This window comes from Podarcis tiliguerta (genome assembly GCF_965153285.1).
Source record: "Podarcis tiliguerta genome assembly, chromosome: 1".
In the NCBI taxonomy this organism is placed as follows: domain Eukaryota; kingdom Metazoa; phylum Chordata; class Lepidosauria; order Squamata; family Lacertidae; genus Podarcis; species Podarcis tiliguerta.
The window spans coordinates 85,888,555-85,910,309 of NC_139534.1; the positions used below are offsets into that span (position 1 = coordinate 85,888,555).

General features: G+C 42.5%; 1 protein-coding gene and 1 long non-coding RNA gene across 6 annotated transcripts in view; one reads left to right on the top strand and one right to left on the bottom strand.

Annotated features, from left to right (window-relative positions):
• Positions 1–382: 382 nt before the first annotated feature.
• Positions 383–6,662, top strand: LOC310685667. The gene is made up of 2 exons (XR_014515392.1): positions 383–2,124; positions 2,885–6,662. It is a non-coding gene; the product is annotated as an uncharacterized lncRNA (long non-coding RNA).
• Positions 6,562–21,755, bottom strand: part of LRP4 (LDL receptor related protein 4) — a 98,303-nt gene continuing 83,109 nt past the window's right edge. For 3 of the 5 annotated variants that reach the window (XM_083456235.1, XM_083456236.1, XM_083456237.1), the window contains exons 28-38: positions 20,607–20,910; positions 20,237–20,455; positions 19,544–19,678; positions 19,259–19,367; positions 18,894–19,038; positions 17,199–17,312; positions 16,430–16,553; positions 15,962–16,029; positions 15,070–15,154; positions 14,192–14,330; positions 6,562–11,821 (exon numbers count right to left, since the gene is read on the bottom strand). In XM_083456235.1, coding sequence (XP_083312361.1) covers positions 11,489–11,821; positions 14,192–14,330; positions 15,070–15,154; positions 15,962–16,029; positions 16,430–16,553; positions 17,199–17,312; positions 18,894–19,038; positions 19,259–19,367; positions 19,544–19,678; positions 20,237–20,455; positions 20,607–20,910 — 1,775 coding nt within the window. In that variant the 3' untranslated portion in view covers positions 6,562–11,488. Of the gene's footprint in view, positions 11,822–13,419; positions 13,487–14,191; positions 14,331–15,069; positions 15,155–15,961; positions 16,030–16,429; positions 16,554–17,198; positions 17,313–18,893; positions 19,039–19,258; positions 19,368–19,543; positions 19,679–20,236; positions 20,456–20,606; positions 20,911–21,755 lie in introns of all 5 variants that reach the window. The other 2 variants (XM_083456239.1, XM_083456238.1) reach the window with 1 other exon arrangement.

Genomic DNA, 21,755 nt, shown 5'->3' on the forward strand with positions numbered 1-21,755 from the left:
TTTGGATATAATCATAACTACAAAATGGTAATGAGCCTCCAGTAAAGTATTCTAAATGGAACTAAACTTGGGTAAGCACCAGACCTTCAGAAACTTCACCGCTCTGAGAACTACTACTACTGTACTGTTAAATCGATTGGAAATGGAAGATGCCATTCCACAACTGGAGTGTCAAATTAATCCAGGTTAACACAGAAAGTCAAAGAGAGCTTTAATACAGGATTCGGAAAATAATCACAACTTTTTACTACACCATGGAAACAAAATGAAAGTGTGTTAATATATAAGATCTGTCATGATTTGAAGACATCTTAAATCAGGGCTGAAAAAAAGTATTTTGAAATTTTAAGCAGCAATGGAATTTATTTTTAGGGAACTCCCCACTGCCTGCTCTGAAAGCACAGAGCCATATTTATAATCTGCATTAATTATTGTGAAAACAAAATACACCTTGTTTATTGTATTTCCTCCAAAATTAATTTAAGTCATAAGATGTTTCCTCTTTTTCTGAACCATTTAGACACAGTACTGAGATGCTGAGTACATGACAAGTGTGTCAGCCTAGTTTGCAGGTTTACTCAGAAGTAGGTCCCACTGGGTTCAATGGAGTTTACTGCCAAGTCTGCATAGAACTGCTGCTTTGGGTGCCCCCCACCCCTTAACTTTAGTTCACAGCTTTGCCAAATCCCTACACTCAAAAGTTGGAGGCATCACTAATCTCTCATTAGTTCAGTCGCATGTGGCACTGTTCAGCTGTCTTTCCTTCTCTGTTCTGTCCCCCTTCCCTTATTCCTTCAACTGCTGTGTCATGCATGCATGAACACTCACATTCAAAATGCAGCGTGTGCAGAGCAAGGGAATAAATGGAAAAGGCGATGTGGTATGGGAGAAGAAGTGAACCTGGTGGAATCTACACACATATAAAAATCGTTTTGAAACTGTGTGGGTTTTTTTATGCGTTTTTTAAAAATACATTGAATTTTCCATAAGGCTCACCATCGCCTTACATCATATCACATTGTATACTGCACTTAAAACGTTTTATTTGCAGCTGTATAGCTGAGTCCTGGGGACAGGAGAGTTTACACCTCGCACTCCGCTGCTGCCCAGTTATGCGTAGGCAGAAAGGAGGCAGAAGGTATTGTTGCATCAATGCATAAACATAATTTTCGAGGCAATCACTCCCATTGGCGCTGCTTCTCTTTTGTTTACATCCATTATTTTAAAAATAGGACATGCCATCTTTATTAAGAGATCTTTTAATGGGAAATATATTTTGGAAAAAGATATATAAAGCAGATTCTGAGTATGTGCTTCAACAAGAACCTTCTAGTTTTGTAAAAGAGAAATCAACCACATAATATTGTCGGACTCCCCACCCCCATTAGACTCAGCCAGGATGGCTAATGGCCAGTCAGGGATGTTGGGAGGTGTAATTCAACATCACCTGGATGGTCAAAGGGGAGCAATTTCTGCTACAAAACATCGTGAAATACTCTTATTGCACCCGCTCAGTTCTCGCCACTTCTGCCCAGTCTTTCTAGAGCACTCCTTTCTGCCGCCTTCTGCCATGCTAGCAGCGTCTAGGCTTTGAGTGACGGTGCAAGATGACCAATGGAAGCTTCACAATGACATTTTCCTAGATTCGAGCAGCCAATCAAGAAACGAGCGGAGAAGTCCATTTTCTCCCTGCGTCTTTTCAACAGAGCAGCTGGACTGACGCCGCCTCTGCCGTCTCCATCACAACAATGACGATCAGAACAGAATAATAAGATCAGGGCGGGCAGGTTCTTTCGTCCTGACTCACGACGTTGTCAGGGCCATGCTTTTCTGATTCTTGCTTCACCTTTCCTTCCTCCTCTGAAGTGAAGGGGTGGATTCCAAAGACCTTTTTAAAAAGCCCACAACTGTAGGCAGTCACGTTGTTTCATGGGTGGAGATCCAAAAATAACAAGAGTAATAATGTATTGGGGCCAATAAAAGAGCGCAGAGCAGTGAGCAAGCTTTCCACTTGATGTAAACTTCAAGAGAATTTTATTTGATTGGATTAGGCAAATGAAGGGGCAAGGAGAGGACATGATGGAAAAGTCCGCCAAATTAAAACAGACAAAGATTAAGTGTGAGGTATTGGTTGTGTTTAGAATAGATTTATGAAAGATTTAGAAAACTTATGGATTAGAATATTTGTGTGAGATTGTATGGGGAAAATACAGAATAACAGATACAATCTTGCTTAAAATGTATATAGGAAGTGCAGTGTAAGCGAGGGAAGTCAATCAATGAAATTTTATTATTGAGATATTTGTAGAATAAATTTGGAAGAAATTCTTCCAACTTTTCTTCTTTTTCTCCTTAATTTTTTTCCTTTTCTTCCTTTTTTCCTTTTTGTTCTTTTTTATACATGTGTGTTTATCTGAAATATATATGTATGTATGTATTTGCAATATTTTGCTTATATTTTGTAATAATTAAGTTAAATAAAATACTATTTTTAAAACAGCATTAAAATGTTACATTGACTAAAACAGCAATCCTAGCTTGCTTAAACATAATAGCACTTGCTTCAGAGAATATGTGCATGGGATTGGGTTCTAATTAGGCTAGTTTTGCTTTGTGCAAAAAGCTTTCAGGTTGAAGTAAAGGCTACCGGTGCAGAATAGTAAGAACTAGCAGTTTTTCGGTTTGTATGGTTCACTCTCACTGTTGTCTTTGGTGCAACCTAGTCATTTTTGCACCAAATGCAGCCTAACCTAAGGTGGCAGTCATATACACATTTACTTATAAACTCTACATGACTTATCCTCTGCCCTACTCATGCATGCATAGTGGTGTGTATATACCCAGTGTTATCCGTTTCACTCCTCTCCCCCATTTCTTTTTGCAGATCATCCAGCCTGCTGAAGGGTCTTGAGGATCTCAAAAGCTTGCACACTTCTTTTCGCCCTAATGAAGGTGTTGTTCTTGATGGTCTGATCAGTGTTGAAAAAATTGAAAGCTTGCTAATTCCCACCACTTCTAAGCCAAAAGCTATTCCGAGGCCTCTGGAGTGGAGGCAACATGCCTCTTCCTCTCCTGTCTCCTGGCCTTTTTCAGGAGGGCCCAAGAGGTGTCCTGCTTCCTTCTCCTCCCACCCACTTGTGTACATGAAATTTATTATGGTCAGAGACCAGCTTGTGAAACAAAAAATGGAACTACAATCCCAGAAGCAAACAAACACTCATGTGTTCCTGTTGCTTCTTTATATAATAAAGTGATAAAATGCTGAATTCCAGTGAGTGATTAATCATGGACACCATTCCCAAATAAAGGAGAAATTGTGGGACAGAGATAAATAAAGGATGCCCTGTGTATCCCACTGTTGAAATGCTGTCTCCTTGAACTTTATCCCATAGAACTCAGTGGATGCCATTAAGCAGTAAGCCACTTCCTATTGGCATGCACCCACTCTGTTTTAACACATTTTTCGTTGCCTCTTAACCTTAGGGGGAGGTCTTCACTAGGTTTTACTCAGCATAGAAATTAATCAACATGACTAAGTTAGGTCCATTAAGTAAAAGTTAGCTGTTTTCTGAATCCCTAGGTAGTAATCAATTAACAGTTGCCCATCATCAGCCTAGGGCAGGCAATTAAGATTAGCAACTCCGAAAACAGTTTCTAAAAAGGATATCCTCTATCCCATGAATGTTTACATTCAGATTTAATTGATAAGTTCAGCAAAATGGGTGATACCAAAACTTTTTATATGAAGAGTTGGCATTTTTACCAGAATCAGCTGTTGATTATGGCATGACTGGTGGGTTGAGGCACCTTGCTGGAAAGACTCCAGGCTATTTGTATTTACCAGTAAGTTAACAATGAGTATGACTTCAAGAACAGAGAAGATTGATTGGCAAGACAATAAACACACTTCTGTCTATGAGCCTTCTAGCATTCAATTTCTTTTGGACTACTTTGAAGGAATCTAGGCTGTACTGAGTCTCACTTAGCTACTAGAAGGGTATTAGATAATTGTATGCAATGATACAAAGGTATTATATTCCTTTGTGGATCCTGCTTTGCATTTTTTAATCCATAGCAGACTGGTATATACCAAAATTAATGAAGCAACTCAGAGTGTGATACATGAGCAGTTCCCCATTGTAGTTTCCTTAATTGTATATGCCATTTGTGTATGTTGCGTAGATGTTACAATTGTGTCACATTAAGACTGCAGTCCTATACAGTTATTCTGTTGAACACAATAGGACTTCTGAATTAACACGTACCTCATCAGGCAATCTTTACTCCTACTTCTGGCCTTGTAGTGAAATTGTATCAGGGAGTTACGGGTGCCTCACCTGTTTTAGTACTGAACATTTTTGAGTGTAAGGCAGTCCTGGTACAGATGTGAATTGTTGTGTTTCCAATTCTATAAAATGCTTTACAGACTCAACACCATTTGACTACATTAACTTTCAACTTCACCTTACAGTAAGGTGATATATGAAGATGAAAGAACAGTACAGTCTTCAAGATTCCTTGGTACCAATATTCAAATCTGTTTACTCCAAGTAAAGTGGTTTGGCAATTGCCATTACTGGCTTGGTAGGTGGTAGGCACAGCCTTGTCAACCATGGCAGAATTTCTAAAGCTGGATGAATAGAGCTTCTTCTTCCAGCCAGAATGTGGATGATATAACAAGATACAAGAACAATGAGCCCTTTTAGACAAACTGGAATGGACCGTTGCCAGTCCCACAGCTGAATCCTGCTGTTTGGAAAGAAGCATTTTGCTGTTTCCTCATTTCACATTCACGAACCAGCGATGTAAAAGGTTTACCATAAGTGAATCATCAGTGTTCTTACATAAAATTATATGTTGATAGTTCCACTTTGTGTTTGGAGTAGCACATTCCCAGTGGTTAAGGAAAAGGGTGGAGTGATTTAATCAAGCTTCCTATTTTGAAATTAATGTATTTCCTAAACAAACATGGATTCTATCTGGTTTTTATAACAACAAAAACATATTGGTTTGTAATTAAATAGAATGTTTATATGACCTAGCAGCATAATTCAGAATTTTTGCTCATATAGTCCATATTCATGCACATGGAAGTAACCAAAGTTATTTCAATATGTATGTATAAGAAATATTCTTATCCACTCTACTAGGGAATGGGACAACCAAGCAAGTATGAGGATATTTGCATTCTTTTCCTTTCTCCTCTTGGAGAAAAGAAGTTATTTCTAATATCTGTAACTCATTGGATCTGTAACTCATCTGTAACTCATATGCAGATCCCTAAGCAGCACGGGAAAAGTCCACTGTTGTTTCTATTTTAATACTCTTGCAAAGGGTACAGAGTTGGTATTTCAAGATTTATATGCAGGCTAAGAAAAGTAAACCAAATCTTTTTCTTTTTTAGTGATTATAACGTTTTAAGATGGCTGTATGTTCTAGAGTTAATTAAGAATACTCAGGCATGAGAAATACATTCCTCTCATCTGATACCCAGTAAGTAAACTTATTAACTACAATAATGAAAAGTCCAATGATACCAAGTGTTCTTTTTGCAGCTATACAAAAGCTTAAGTCTTGAGGTTCTTGTGTGTAGATGGAAATGCAGGCTAAATAATGTTAATAAAAATGTCTTCCACATCTGACCATAAGGCTATCAATGCAAAATGAGGACATTTTTATAAATGATACTGTGAATTTTTACACTGCAACTTGCCCTTTGTGAATACTGATCATATACTTCTTACAGGGCCAATGAAGGAATCTGCTGCATATAAACCATGCTTATAGTTTTTTTTGTGCCAGTGTCTGTATGTGATGTGTCTTGTTGTATCATGTTTGCTATTTATCCCAAGGGTCTTACATGATGCATCACCATATTTTATGCTGCTTGGGGCACATATTTTTGCTATTTTTGAAATATATATGCTGTCATTATCTATGCTACCTTGCTGTGAGGAAATATATAGATCTAAGGATGAATGTAGGCTAGATGTCAAGTGCTGGAAATATGATTTTTAGGCTGGCCTTCAGAAGATGAAACTGCTCCCATTTGAACACAAAGCCTCTTTGGTTGTCACTGCACAGAAGGTACATGGCTGATTTACTGATATATTGAACTTTGGGGGAACATTATTTTACATCTACACTTGAGAAACTGGGTGCAAGGCAGGACAGAAAAGTCATGCCAAAGGCACCATTGCCAAGGTCAAAGCTGACCACCAGCAGATGGGGAAAAGCCATCAAGTTATGGAGGCAGCTGCAGGTGTCATCATATCCACAAAATTAGTCTGGGGCAGTTAGGTACTTGATGTTTAAAGTTTGAAGCTGTAAGTCATAGTTTTGTCCATTAATAGAATGGACCCCAAAATGGTCAAATAATTGCTTCTGGACTAAAAATGACTTCTCTACATCAATACCAGCTGCAGTGTGTGTAACTAGGAACAATCTTGGCCAGGTTAATAGAAATTAATTTTCTAACTAGCTACAAACTTTGGTTAGTAATTATTTTTAAATTAGACTAGTGTTTATATTTGTTAAGGAAGCTAATAAGGTAATTAGTCATTATTCTGTAAGTTCTCATTTTATTTGTAAGAATCATTTCACGTTTTGAATTATTGTAATCTGCTCATCTAGAAATGTAGTAAAGCACTGTAAACTTTCAATTTGGTTTGATTTATGACTCATGATTCTGGGATCAATCAGTATATTGAGAAACAGGGACACGCACTGAACTAAAAGGGAAGCACAGAAATGTAAGGGACAAGAAGCAGAAGTGTGTACATTCTAAGCGATTCATTTGTAAACATTTAAATTGCCAGGATGAGAAATGCAAAAACCCTCTAAGCTTCATGGGGTCGTAATAGGCTCTATGAAATGCCAAGTTAATACCAGAGGGAAGCAAGCAGCAGCCCTAATTTGAGCTTCAGACATTTCTGGCGTTAGTCCTTGGCAGTGCCATAACCTGCCATATGTAATATTCGTAACAGTTAATTCCCATTCCCCTGCTTTCACCCAAATCCTAAACCGGTTGTTGCTTCAAAGGTGAGAGTGTGATGGGATCTGTCTGCTCTGGTCCCAGCTCTGTCGCTTCTTCCAACGAGATGAGCCTTCATGTGGCCTGTTTGGGTAGCATTCGCGATTCACAACTCACAAGTCCAGCAGAGTGATTAAGAAAAGCTAAATTTATATTAAATTATCATCAAACCTAAAATACTGAGCATAGTAGTTAAATAACTTGGGGGAAAAGGGGAAATCCAATCTCTCCAGTGAGTAACATTTAAAACCATTACACAGAAAGGTAGGGAAATTGCTGCCAACAGCTCCAGACAGACAGAGGCAGGATGTTCTTTTTACATAATCAGTGCTCACAAGATTGTCCCCACTTCTGGCTTTCCACATTCTGCAAAGTCCAAGTGCAATGAGACTTTGCTTCATCAGCATTGGCAGTGAAGAGTCCCATATAACCAGCAGCTTTGGCCAAAGGCTGCTTGCGCATCTCATCGCTGCTTACTTCACAAGTAGGAGTAAAGCTGTAGGTACCATTCTTCCAATCTTCTGCAGCCATTATGAGGGCCGCTAGGGGTCAGATGGGTCAAGGGAAGGGGTTTGAGAAAGGAGGTCATTATGTAGACTGGAATGTGCAATAAAAAGTTGCAGAAAGACAAGGGGAGACATTAGTGGCAGTGGCATTCTCTCTGTTAATTTACTGAACTTGTAAGAGGACAAGTATTTTTCAATTATTTCCCAGCCTCCATTTTTAATATTGTTTTTTCTAATTGCAACTTCCTATATTGAACACTTCACCCTGGCCTGGTGGACCTCATCAGTGCCAGGTGCCTGGCTTCAGCTTTCCTAAACTCTTTTTTCAAATGCACATGGCCTTAATTTTGCCCATGGTTTCAGCAGCTACCCTACCCCCACAGATCTTGCTGAGAATTGTCTTCCTCATCTTCAGCCTGATGAAGCTTCATTGGAGCAGACCCCAAATAAATATATTTAAATTAAAATCTAATATATTCCCCTGGAAGTAGGGGGAAAGCCTAATAACAACATTGCTCCAAGCCCCAGCTCTAACCAACTTTTCATAGGGATGCACAACAGCAAGGGATCTCAGAGTGATCTAGTCCAGCCTCCTACAAAAGGCACCAGGATACAACTAGCACAATGTGATCTCCAGTGCTGTCTTTTTCAAAAGGGCTAGGCTTGACTTTGCCCTTGTTCACATTACCATTTCACGGCCCATGAAATTGATGTAATGGATGTAAACAAGAGATCTCCTCAAGCCAAAGTCCCGTGTCATGCTACTGCCTTTTCAAGAGAACATCAGTGGGCTAGGCAGGGTGCGTAACTGTTTGCCTTCCTGCAAGTGCTCTCCACATTGTCTTTTACAGGGTTTGCTTGTTTTGTCTCCCCTCACCAGACTCTCCCAAAATAAAGCGAGCCTAGTGTGGATGGCTCCTGTAGATGAGTGATTTTAATAACATAAATACAACTAATTGGTTTAATTTGGACTTTAAGCTGCCGTTTTTACATTTTCGATCCTCAAGTTCGGATGGGTCAGAATCAGATGCCAATGGAAAATAATGGCTGAAGGAAGAGAATGCAGAGAATATGGTAAAACACCACAGTGGGGGTGGAAGTCACTTATGGAGTTATGAATGCAGGCACAAGAGCTGGTGTGGTTCAATACATGGATCTCTATGGAAGTATGAGAGACTTGGGGTGGAATCCAACACTGCACAAATGGACTTCTGCTCGCATAACAGAACTTCACATTCTTCTCTTGTCTCCCACAGTACCCATCACATCCCCCCAAACTCTGGAGCAGATTTTGAGTGGATGCAAGGGTGAAGAGAGGGAAGTGAAGTCTTATTGCACAGAGAAAAGTATTTTCTGCTGATGCAGAGAAAGCAATGAATGCAACTCTTAGTTCACAAGGACAGCTATGAGAGCAAAGAACAATACATGACATGCAAATAAAAGGAAGAGAGAGCAATAGCAGGTAAAATAGGAAAACAGTTCTGAGGTTGGACAGTCAGAACGAGAGAGTCTTTGATGGAAGAATATAAACATGTCCTAGAAAGACTTGCTCACAGTACTGAAACCTTTAAGCACGGGTTGATTTTGCTGTGTGATGCTGCAGAAGTAGAGCTTTATGCATGTTTCCTTGAAATACAAAACTCGGCTCCCAAAATAATTTAAATTTATACCTTCCTCAAGATGAGAAAGCAAGAGGTTTTCCCGGCTACAAGTTGGGAAAGGTTGGGGTTAATTGTCAGGAATGCCGATCTTGCACCATGACTGGCTTGCACCGTTCCTGCTGCAACCCAAAATTCCACTGTTTTGTTTTTACAATACTGAGTGTGTGCAAACATGCCCAATATGTGTGGGCGAAGGCAACAGAGGATCAGCAGCAAATGTAAAGAAACATGATGGAAATAGCAGAGGTAAGCAGGGATGGAGATGGTAGAGGGAACAGGCAGAAGCACGACATGTCTGCTGTGGACCATCTAGAAGGAAAAGGTGTCTGTGACAAAGATGCACTACTTATAACTGCTTCACACACTACGCAGCAACCAACACAATTACCACTGTACAAATGCATCACCCACACTAGCTTTCTTGTGCATGGACTCCCTCAATGAATGCGATTAAAAATGCACAATTGTCATATTCATGTATCACGGTTTTAGGTGTGCAATAAAATATTTAACTCAACAAGACACATAAGGGGGAGGGTTGCCTTGTTGACAGAAATATAGACCTGTTATAGAGGGAAAGCTGCAAGGGGGCAGGTTGCTAGAGTTGGATCGTTGGTTTTTTTAATGCTTGCGCGCTCCCTGCTTGGACTAGATGAGAGGAAGCAATCAGATCACGTAACTGTTTAGCCACAGGGAACCTGTGCTGCTCGTCAGAGTGTCACACTCACACAAGCAGAGTCTACACATCATGCGCTAATCACAAGAGAGGCACTTGCAGGAGCAAGGTGAGAGGATAGTGGTGCATATTCCCAGAGAATAAATAATGTGGTTATCAGCTCTGAATAGGACTTCCCTCAATGTAAGTGCTATCTTGCCAAATCATGTCTGGAGCTGGTGGAGGAAGTGTTTGGTTGCACAAACCACCACCTGCAAAACATTTTGAAAAGGCAGTTTCTTAGCCTTGGTTCTCCCTTCATAGCATGGAAATCTTAACCTAGTAGCATTGAGGAGGAAAGGAACTTTACACAGTCAAACAGTTCTGGTGCCCTGCCTGACTCCCCGTCTGCCTGCCTTTGCCTAGCCACACACATTCACCATCTCTCAAATTGCACACACCCACTTTTTGACACCACACTACTCAACCCACACAGCAGATCCTAGAAGAAGGTGCGAGCAGACCCATCCTCCCAGAACTTCCAATCAGAAACGCTGGCAAGAAAAGGCTTAGAAAATGTCCCCTACTGGGTTTGTCCAGCAGCATGTTGGAGCTGGAACTTGCACCTGATGTTTCAGATACACCCACTGACCAATTTATATTCCATTTCCAAAACAGACAAACAAATAAAACATATTGCCCACTTGTGTTCCACAGGCTAACGTTGTTTTCAGTAGCACACATTTCCACAGGATGGGCCTGTGACTTGACTAACTAAGGAAGGTTATGATAAAATACCATTGCACCTGGCGCTTTCGTCGGAAGTCAAAGCTAATGGGAAGTGCAATAAAAACAGCGAGTCGTCCCTCCAGGGAACAGATGTGTTAAGTTCAATCTGAAAAAACCAGAAGTATGTTTTAGGAAGGGAGTGGGCATTGTGCCACACCGAACTGTGGCAGGAGCAAACTCTGTTGCCAGCAACAGACTCAAATGCTTTACCCCCTGAACTCCTGACACCCTAGGTTGGATTTCGCAGGTGTTTCCCCACAGCTTAAAAAAAGATGGTCATGGTAATTTAGTGCCCCTTCCAGTGAAGTTACAACTGTCGTTTGCTCTCCCCACGCAAGTATCTGCAAAAGTGACCCGCTGTTACATCACCTTGCTCACTTCAGGCACTTCTACCTGGCCCCAAACCCTTTCATTTAAGACAGAAAGAGTGCAGTGCAAAATCTAGTTAGTGCCAACGGACTCTGAAGAAAGGTAGTAGTATCAGGAGCAGGGAACTTCCCTCCCTGGTGGCATTGGGAGTCCATGGCTAGCTGGTGCACTAGACCAAATGAAAGCTGCCTCGGACACAGCTGGGAAAGCTGCTGCTGCTGAATTCAGCACCACAGCTTCTAGCAAAAGGGGACATATAAATAAACATCAATGAACAGTGAGCCAAGAGTCTCTAGGTTGTCTCCCACTTGCCACAAAGGCAGTTTAAGCTCAGGCTCCTCTCAGAAAGAAAGTCTCTGGGCTCTGTGTGACACAGAGGCAAGTCTCTTTTGAGTTCCTCCTGGAATTGCGGGCAAGATCCTATCTCATCAGTGCGAAAGGTGACAGAGGAGGGACAAGCGTCTCATTGGGTGCTTTAGACATCACTCTCTGTTGAGGGTTTGCGTTGGTGCTTCCAGCCTGTGTCTGGAAGGGAGCCGCGGCGCTCAGGGGTCGCCGCCGCGTTGATGCTGCTGCATTCTGACTGCTCCTCCTGCAGCAGCTGCTCTGTTTCGGTGTCATCCAGCGAGCCGGAGCTGGCTTGGATAGAGACCGTGTCAGTCTTCATGCAGACGTGGTCACGGAGGATGCACCCCCGAGAGCTCCGTATCTGTTTCAGGTCGTCCCACTCCGATTCATCGCTGGACAAGAGGCATATCCCTTCCACAATCTTGATCTTTTCCTTGCTGTAACTGTGATCAGGGCCGGCCTGTGGACAGAGACAATAACATGAGACATGCGAGTTGAAGAGCAAAAAGCAGGTGCCAGAACACTGAAGCGCAGAAAACCCACAAGAGGCGGTTTCCTGCTATGTGGACAAAGTCACATTGTTCACTTGGGAGGGACTAAAGAGATGACCACTGCAACTTTCTGCTTGTTAGACAGGACCGTCCACCCACCAAGCCCACATAGCCACGAAGCAGGAAGTGCTTACAGAGAAAATGACTCCAGGTGCTCCAACTAACCAGCTGTAACCACACACTATGGTAATATTGGGCACAGCAGGGAAGGGAAGGAAAGAAGGTCACTAGCCAAACTGAGCAGAGGCAAGAAAAAACAGTTTCTGACCCCCCCAAATATGGTGCTAGGGTAGATCTCAAAAGCTAGCAAAACCCACCCACTGGAGACAAAAATGTTATTGACACCTATCTTCATACCACACAGGCGTTTTCTTTCTTTGTGGAGGTCCCTGATCTATCTTAAGAAAGGGAGCAAAAATCCCAGGTTCATGGGATGGAACACCAGAAAATAGAGCTAGGTTTCACAGGTTTGCCAGACTCAAATGTCTGCGTGCATGAAATACTATCTAGATGCATCATGCGCTGCGTTTCCTAGCAGACCAGCTGTTACTGGCAATTCCATTACAAACTGTGCATCCCATCAACTCATGAAAAGATGATACAGGTAGTGAATTAATTGGGAGGACAAGTAATATCTCCCAAATAATGAGTAGTGAAAAGGAGCACTGGTGAAATCAAGCATTAAACTAGGAGACTGTCCTAAAATTCAGCTCCAGAATAGCCACTGCAGATTAGATTATGAGAATGCAGGCGCTGACTCTTAGAAGGATGTCTCCCACTACACCAGGGGTAGGCAACCATGGTGCTGACCATGCTGGCTAGGGATGATAGGAGAGTCCAACAGCATCTGGTGGGGTGCCCTAGATGCTTCATAAGTCACCCTTCTGTATCCTGAGCTTTGTTCCAAAGTACAGGAAATGTTGTGGAAACAGTTGAAAAATGTTGTCTATATTTGAGTGGGACACAGAAGCCAACCCTGGTTAATTCAACGCAAAATGTGTCTGATGGGTATAAACACTGAAGCTAAGAAGCATTGCACAGATCAGTCCAACCAGTAATTATGTTAAAATAGCAAAGATTTAGAGAACACTCTCATAAAAGCAGCAAGGTGCACACAAATTCAACATGGAGGAGAGGAAAATTAGAGGCAAGGAAACATGGGGGCAAGGAAAATTAGCAATAACTGTGCTTCACCAATTCCAGGAGGGGGAAAACCTCTTTACTGATCATACCGTGCACATGTATGATGGTGGGGTACAAATATTTTGTAAAGTTTTAAGCAGTTTCAAATTACTTAACCAAGGCAAAAACACCTTTCTTTCCCAGCACACAAACACACAAGTATTTCAGGGGTCCGTGTGCACACGCACACACACTCACACACACACAAAAAAGAGAGGGAGAGAAAGCCAGCCAAGAAGCAAGTAATATAAGACAGCATTAGGCCACTCATCAGCACTACAGGAATAAGGCAGGCAGAGGCTGCACAAATGCAGAGCTGTGATACCTGATATGAGGCTGTGGGCAGGTCAAAAGAGGAATGGTGAAAGGCTATCAGGGGGGTGAGAAAGATGCTGAGGAGGAAAGACAGAGAGACTAAGTGCTTTGAGACATCACAGCCCATCACGTGCCCTTCCAAATGCAACTATTTTCCATTAGTTTGCTCTCCCTCCCACTGGTGATCCATGCAGTGCACAGGCACATCTGTCTAGATGCATACAGCCATTCATGACTACTGAAGTACAGGGGCCCCACTAGGCACTGGGGTGGGAACTGGGAGTGTGTCATCTCGGCGTGAACCAGAGAAGGGGAAGAGAAGAGGTGCAGCAACATCACCCCGAGCTCTGCTGAGAAGTCTGACTCTTCCCTCCATCAACTGTCGCCTGCCATCAGGCTGCAGCAGAGGATGGAAGGGAAGGGATGCAGGGCCACTCCAACAGCTGGGAGGACAGCAACTGCTGGCACCTCCTCTCCTTTAACTTTTCCACTCCCAATGCCATTAACAGAAACTGTGACTAAGAATTGTCTCACTTCCTCCTCTCCCCCAATCCATTTTTCCTTTGTGGTGCCCCAGTACAAAAGCATCAAATAAATAGTATTGCTGGTTAACCTATGAGAGTCATGTCAGTGGTCTTCTAATAATGTGAGAGGTGAAGGACAGGGTTCTTTGGTTTGCTAGGACTGATGAGAATAAGACAAATTAGTTATGCTTGTTGCAATTTGATGTTTAAAACCACAGTGGCTTGACACAGATGACTTGTTCTAAAGGCATCTCTTACCTCCTTATAGCATAGCTGGTTATACATGGCTGGCTTGGGAACTGTTTCAATCTTTACCTCTTGGGTAGATGTCCGGTAAGAGGGGTTACTGTAGGTAAGGTTGCCCAGACTAGGATCTGTGAACTTGGACTTCTTGTGCCTGCAGGAATACAACTGTCAACAAAGAGCCGCAACAGCTAAAGCCCTACTCTGCACTACTGCTCTATCAGAAAAATAACTATGGTCTTGTATTTTCTCCTTTCTCAAACCATAAGTAAGTCTTTTATATCAGATAGCAAACATCTCAAGATAGCAAATCACGACTGCACTCATCGGAGGCAGCAAAAATCTATTTCCTTGTATGCCAGTGGGAAAATCAGGGGCAATTCCACTGATAAGCAAGAGAGATCATATTCATGCAAAATGTTCAGAGTTCAAAGAGTCAATATGTAAGAACCAAACCAAGGCATGTGTAAATTTCCACAGGATTCCTTTGAACAATTTCCCAGGAACAAAAACTTTCTATGGGGCAAAAATTGAATCGAGTATTTGTTGCAGTTAAAACTACTCTTCACTGCTCCCTGAAACCAATGCTGTCATTTTTTCAGAGGCAAATGGGAGAGGAGGAGGAGCTGCCCGCAACATCATGCAAGAACTGTAAGTTAGGAGCATTAGCATCTCAGCCTCCCTTGTTTATGGTTACAACTTTGCTTTTTACTCCAGTTTTGTCTCCAGGAATGCCACCACCACACCTGTTGCAGACCAACATGCCTATGTCCTCTGGCATTGGTTCCAATGAGGCATTTTTCACTACAGCAAGGAAGGCCTGGGCTTTGTCAGAAGTATTCCAACAAAAAGATGAATTCAGAAGCACAGAGGGACTAGGGAAAGTAAATTACCTGTATATAATCACAGCACCAATTAGCAGCAGAATGATCAATATACTGAGAAGGCCTCCGATTATGTAACTGACGTGCAGTCCTCCTGAAAGAGGGCAACAGGTTAGATCGAGGATGACATTCTGTGTTCCTGTGTGTAAATATGTGTGCATGTTGACAGTGCTGATGGGGCCCTAGTTTTTGTACAGAATTACAAGAAAGTCAGAAAAGGCAACAACAATATTGACAGCCTTTTAATTTTTATCGTGGCAATTCTTCCATTCCAAGAGTGTTTTCCTTTAGCCCATCTCTTTAACTCTTGATGCGTGTGTTTGGTCAGCCAAAAGAACGAAATGATTTTGTACTTGTGTAAATGTTGTATACACCTTTGGGTAACAAAACAAGCAACCTAAAATTCATTTGAGTTGCTTATAATTCCGATCTGCTTTAGCTAAACCATCTACACTGATTCCCAATAACTCTTTTTCTTCTTTAATTTTAATTTCATTATGCTTCCCTAGAAACTTTTCCAAGACCTTTCATCAGGAAGTAACTAATTAGCATTTTGGGGGGGAGGGCTGATAAGCAAAGACCAAATTATATCATGCAGTATTTGGACTCGCAATGAAAGTGGTTTGATTCCCTCCCTCTCTCCCTTGCACACCAACATCTCCTTACTAGAAGTCAAAATCTGCTGAGTCGTTCCATCATTCCAGAAGGCTACAGTGGGTGTGTAGCTGGGCAAACGCATGACTACTTTGCTATGAGCCAAAATAAACCTGCATGCATTTAACCCACATTGAGGGATTGGTAACGCTATCGCTGTTTATCGGTCTTGTGTCTGGGCCTCCAACATGGGAAACGGAAAGATCTGGTGCAGTCCGGGGCAATGCGGGATAATGTCAAAACTCACCAGTGGTTGCCGGCACAGCTTCGCTTGCTCGGCTGCACAAGCCTTGGCCAACCTTTTTGTCAGAGCAGCTACACAGGGGGGAAAGGAAAGTAGTGAAAGGTCACAGAATTAAGAGTTGGAAGGGCTCCCCAAGGGTCATCTAGTCCAAACCTCTGCAACGTAACTTCTGGCCAAGTAGAATGAACCCAACTGAGGCAGCTGGACATGAGGTTTGACAACAGAACAGGTTGGGAAAGGGTGGTCCAGATACCCAATGTGTTTTTGAATCACATTTAATATGACATGCAGGAGGGGGAAAGAATACTGTAGCTGAACAGTACACATGAATGGAATAGCTCTGACCCCCCAATATCACCATTCTATTAAGAGGTGCAAAAACTCCTGCATAGTTTCTTTCCTCTGGGGCAGGAGAGTCAGTGAGGAACTTGGCACCACCTTTTGTCACAATCATCTTTTAAAGTCACTCACTTTGCTTCTGTTGTTTCCAAGGATATATGGGGTTTGGTTGTCGAAGAGCCAGATCTACCAGCGGGGGTCTGGCTCTTTTTGCTTGCACGAGTGGTCTCGGGAATCGAAGGCCCCATGCCAGGAACTACACAGAACGCAAAGAGAAAGGGAAACAGAAGCTTAGGAAGGGGAGATAATTAAGCCAAACGCAGCTTGCAGAAATTGCAATCTGTTCCCCCAGACGCAGCAGCAGGCAGTTAAGGTTCTGTCTGTGGTTTTAACAGTGACCTGCTCCTAAGAAAACAAAAACTGCAGTGTAGCTACAGGTGGTTAACTGGGCTGCTACAGCCTGTATGGGAGCAGCAGAAAATATTGGCGTGCTCTTATTTTGCCAATCTCCAACCATCCCCGATGTTATATGCACATACATTTTTAAAGTTACTGCACACAAAATGCCAATGAAATACAACGAACTGCTTTGAACCATATTCTTCAGAGATCCATCCAGAATGCTAAAATATGCATCTGGGACATCTAGAGAACGGAAGGGAATTTCAAAGAGAAGTTTTCAAATTCACAAGGAGCCCAAGTCCAGAGGAGACAGGATAATGATTTCTTGCACTGATCTGAATGCTTTGACAAGACTGCATTCTGCCGCCTAGGCTGTTCTATTATCTGAAGGTGGCTTATTTAGGTTTCACAGAAAAAAACTCCACAGAAAAAGTCCTCATGAAGCAGGAGCAAAAACATCGTGATTCCTGTCTGAAGGTCTGCAGCTCAAGCGACTTACCATTTGAGCAAGGCCGTCCATCTGGTTCATCTGGGCAAGCACAAACAAAGTCAGAAGCTCTGGCAAAACAGAGGTGGGTGCAGCCTCCATTACTGACTCCACAAGCGTTGGTGCCTAAAAGATGCAAACAGTGTATTTGACATTACCACCAGAAGAACATCGTTTTCTGTGCTCAACTGTGGGGGCTTCACATTCTTATCAGCAAGACACAGTGGCTGATGGTCGAGAATAATGGGTCTTACCAAAGCCTCTCATGCACAAGCTTATTTTATTTATTGAAAAGCCCTTCTAAACGACGTAATATTTAAAAACCTCTAAAAGATATACAAAAATAACATTAAAAAAAAAACAGGATCACGAAATTCCTGTTTGCTGGGTCACTGTTGGATTGTTTGTTGGTGCAGGGTTGCAGCAACCCTGGCAAGTAATCGTGGGACTAGACAAATAGGGAGAATAAATGGGCCACAATGCAGGTATCCTCCTTGTCTTGATATCGCTCCTTAGTCAATACCTTCCCATTCTTCTTTTATATAACAAAATCCATTAAGTTTGTGCTTTCTCAAAGACAAGAAGGAATTCATGTGAAAGATGACTTGTAATATTTCTTAATAAATATAACCAAATGACTTGTCATTACTGACAGGCAGAGTGTTAAAGAGGTGTGTGTGTGTGTGTGTATCTATGAGCTCCCTACAGAAGCCAGGATGTCAGGTGTCAGGAATAATGGACTCCGACCACCACTGCATGGTTGCTTTCAGAGTCCAGCCATTTTCCTTACCCCCACAGGGTAAGGAAAGTTAGTATCAGACCTTCACTTATATGGGAATGAACAAAGGAATGTGTATGTATTACCACTGAGCAGGGGCTAACCTGCCCTACTGATCTAACTACCTGGACAGAAAAGCAGGCTGCTCCTTCTCAGCTGTGTCCTAGACTGCAGTGCATTTACTATATCCCCTAGAAGTGAATGGGAGCCATTGAGAACTAAACTAACCAGGCCCTACTGGGACTTTGGTTTCTTTTGGAACTGGCTTTTTAATATGTAGGCAATAGCAAGGTTTTAAAGAATCTGATGCTTTGCCAGAGTGATTTCTAAGTTTCTGCCCCATGCCTATTTTAAATACCAATGGTCTTCATTCTACTAGATGTCTTAAAAGAACCTGACAGATATTCAGAGACATGGAGGATGGCCTCAGCCCACAAGCAGCAAAGGAGGCACAGATTTCTGAGGCTGGAGTACAATATCCGTCTAGCACAGGTTTTGCATACCAGTCTATGCTTTATTTAAACAGTATGGGAGAGGGGTAGCTAATTTTCCAGACTAAAATAAAAAAAATATTTCCCCTTATTCCTGTTTTTAGTATGACAAATATTCACTCAACCTCCAAGTTTGAAGGGAAATTGCGTAACTCCACAACAGCATTTCTAAGTCCATGATGTCGTATTATCCATGTACCAGCCTTACTGGCCGGAGTTGTTATATTCTCACAACCACTTCCTCCCATGACACCCTAGAGTCATGAAGGCACATCTGAAGATGTTGTCAAGTGGGGCGGCAGGGGGGCGGGGAGAGACTGAACAAGTGATTCTCTGTGTTGCAATTTTTGCAGGAAACATTTAGAATTTATTTTGGAAGATGCACCCTGTTGACTCTCATTATATATAAAGTGAGGAAACCCAGATTGTTGCATATACCTGTTTGCCTTTGAGGAGAGACTACAATGATATCCATAAGTCCTTCAACATTGGCTAACACAGTCTCCTTATTCCGGCCAGAATATTTGTCCACTCGCTGGATAGATTTAGTTTGCCAGTCCGTCCAATAGAGCCACCTGTCTTGCTGCTCAGAAATGAAGAGATAAAGGATTAGGAAGATACAAAAACCATGTAGAAAGGTAACAGAAGTTTATTCAAGCAAAACCATTTCTCCAGTGTATGGCAGGGCGAAGAATGAGAACACCAACTTCTCCCAACACCCAGAAATTAAAAAATATATATTATTTATTTGGGAGCTCATCTATCTAGTGACATTGCAGAGTTCCCACCAAGGTCCTTTGTACCTGTGTCAAGGCAAAGGGATGTGATACTTGGCTGACCAGGACCTGACGCAGCTTCCCGTTGAGATCAGCACTCTCTATGCGGTCTAGATGAGCATCTACCCAATAAATCCTAGAAGAAGAGAAAGTATGAGAAGTGAAACCAACCTCCACCATAACCTCCCATCCCAAAGAAAATGATTCCCCATCCTTTTTGCACTTCTTTACTGATGTGATGCAGAAGCTCCAGGCTGCCTTAAAAGCAGAGAAATGATTTTTGCACGTGGAAAGGGACTATGTTATACTGACCTCCTAGTATCATAATCCAAGGTCAACCCATTGGGCCAGCCCAAGTCAGTGTTGATCAATATCTTGCGCTCAGAACCATCCAAGTTTGCGCGCTCAATTTTAGCGACTTGTCCCCAATCTGTCCAAAAGAGGTATCTGGGGAAAAACCAAACACAGGATGACACACAAACACACACACACCACACAGGCTGCTTCTGCACCAAATAGTTCTTTTTTGGAGATGAAGGGAGAAGCTGTTTCCTCTGAAACTTTTTGCTGCTATTATTTGCAATGTCTCTTCTTACTAGACCCCTCACTAGGGAGTAGATTTGCTGGTGGGGAGGGCTGGTGACTGCCTTTTGAAAAACATCTTCCTCCAGCCATCTGGCCAGCTGCAACTCTTCAACAAGACCAACAGATCATCTGGTTCTAAGAGTCAGATTGTAGTCCTCTTCTTGGTCCAGCAACGCTCACCTCTAGGCAAGAACAGAACCAGGCAGGAGGGGCTCCAACAATCTAATCTGCAACCACTTGATGAAGTGCTACAGCTGAACAACTGGCTGGATAGTGTGTTTGCTCATAAAGCTTTGCTGGTAAAGGAGCCTACTTGGTGAACAGACCAGATGCTCCTCTAGGCCCAAGGAGGGGCTTAACCTTTGAAGCACTACTCTCCTCCCTCCAGCCCATTATGCCTCTAGTTGTCCTCCAACTTACCCCTTCCTGGGAAAGACAGCAATTGCTCGGGGTTCATCCAGATTGTTATTAATTAGCACTTTCCTGCAGCTGCCATCTAGTCTTGCAACTTCAATAGTGTTGCGGCCTGTGTCAGTCCAGTAGAGGTTTCTAGCCACCCAGTCCACAGCTAGACCATCGGTAGTCTTCAGTCCTTGACCAATAACTGTTTCCATATTGCTGCCATTAAGGTCTGCTCGCCTAGAAAACAGTAGATACCAAAGAAAATAAGAATTTCTGCCTATTAAAATACCATATTGTAAGGCAGATCTCGCAACACAAAGACCAGCTAGCGAAAGGTCTCATGTAATTAATGAATTAATGCACCAAAAGGAAGCTAATGGGTTCCTACCTGATGACATCTAAGAAGACATCTGTGTAGTAAATTTTGCCATCTACGCTGTCATAGTCCAGAGAGATAACATTGTTCAGCTCTGGGACAGGAACGTGAACGTCAGTGTGATCGCTAGTGTCCAGTGAGATGCGGCGGATAGAGCCTCGACTAGAGAAGAGGAGGTAGGTTTCAGGAGAAGGATCGCAGGTCCTCTCGTCACTCTTCAGCTGGATACCAGTAGGGCAGGCACAGGAGAAGCCTTCAGGATTTGGCAGGCAGAGATGGGAGCACCCGCCATTCCTCACTCCACACTTGTTAGAACCTATGGGAAAACAAAGGAAGTCTCTCAGACTGGACTTTCCTGTGGTCCATATTAATTCAGTACTCTCCTACACAGTCCTTGTAAACAGGAGATTCTCAAGCACAAACATTTGTAGGCCTTGACTAAGGCTACTACTACCCAGTGTACCTCAGGTATTTTTTAAAAGGGTCGTAGAAAAAGTTAGAGGGACCACAGAAAGATGGAACTTCAGAAAGCAAAGCCTGCCAGTGTCTCTGAAGAAAAAACACCTCCTGACTGCACCCCCAAAATGATCAACAAGATAGGTGACAAGAGGGTCTCGATTTTGCACTATCCTTTGCCAGCACAATGGCACCAATAATGCTGTTTCAAACTGTGGGGAAACCCTAGCCCTACAGGGGAAATAGCAAGATGAACTCCTGGCAACTAAATAAACGTACAGAACAGGCACTTGAGAAGATTGTAAGTGTGAGGATGACAAGACAGCTGATTCAAAAAAAAAATGGAAGGCTTCAAAGTGCTTGAGTGGTTTAAATGTAGTCTGGTTAAAAAAAAAAGTTTGAGTAGCTAGGATTAAGCAAGGCTTCCTAACTCAGTGCTCTCCAGAGGCTGCTGGACCTAAACTCCCATCAGCTCCAGCCAGCATGGTTGATGGGCACTGTAGTCCAACAAAAACTGACTCACATAGCCTGGCAAGGCTAGATTAGAGAATGGAGCAAGATCTGCAGAAAAGGCACAAAGGCCAAGTAAGAATTCTGACGTGAAAAAATCGCAAGTCTTTGAAGAAGAAATGCAAAGAATTAAAGCATTGCAGTGAACAGTATCTGGGAGTGGCTTGGGGGTTCAGAGGAGAAGTAAAGAACTCC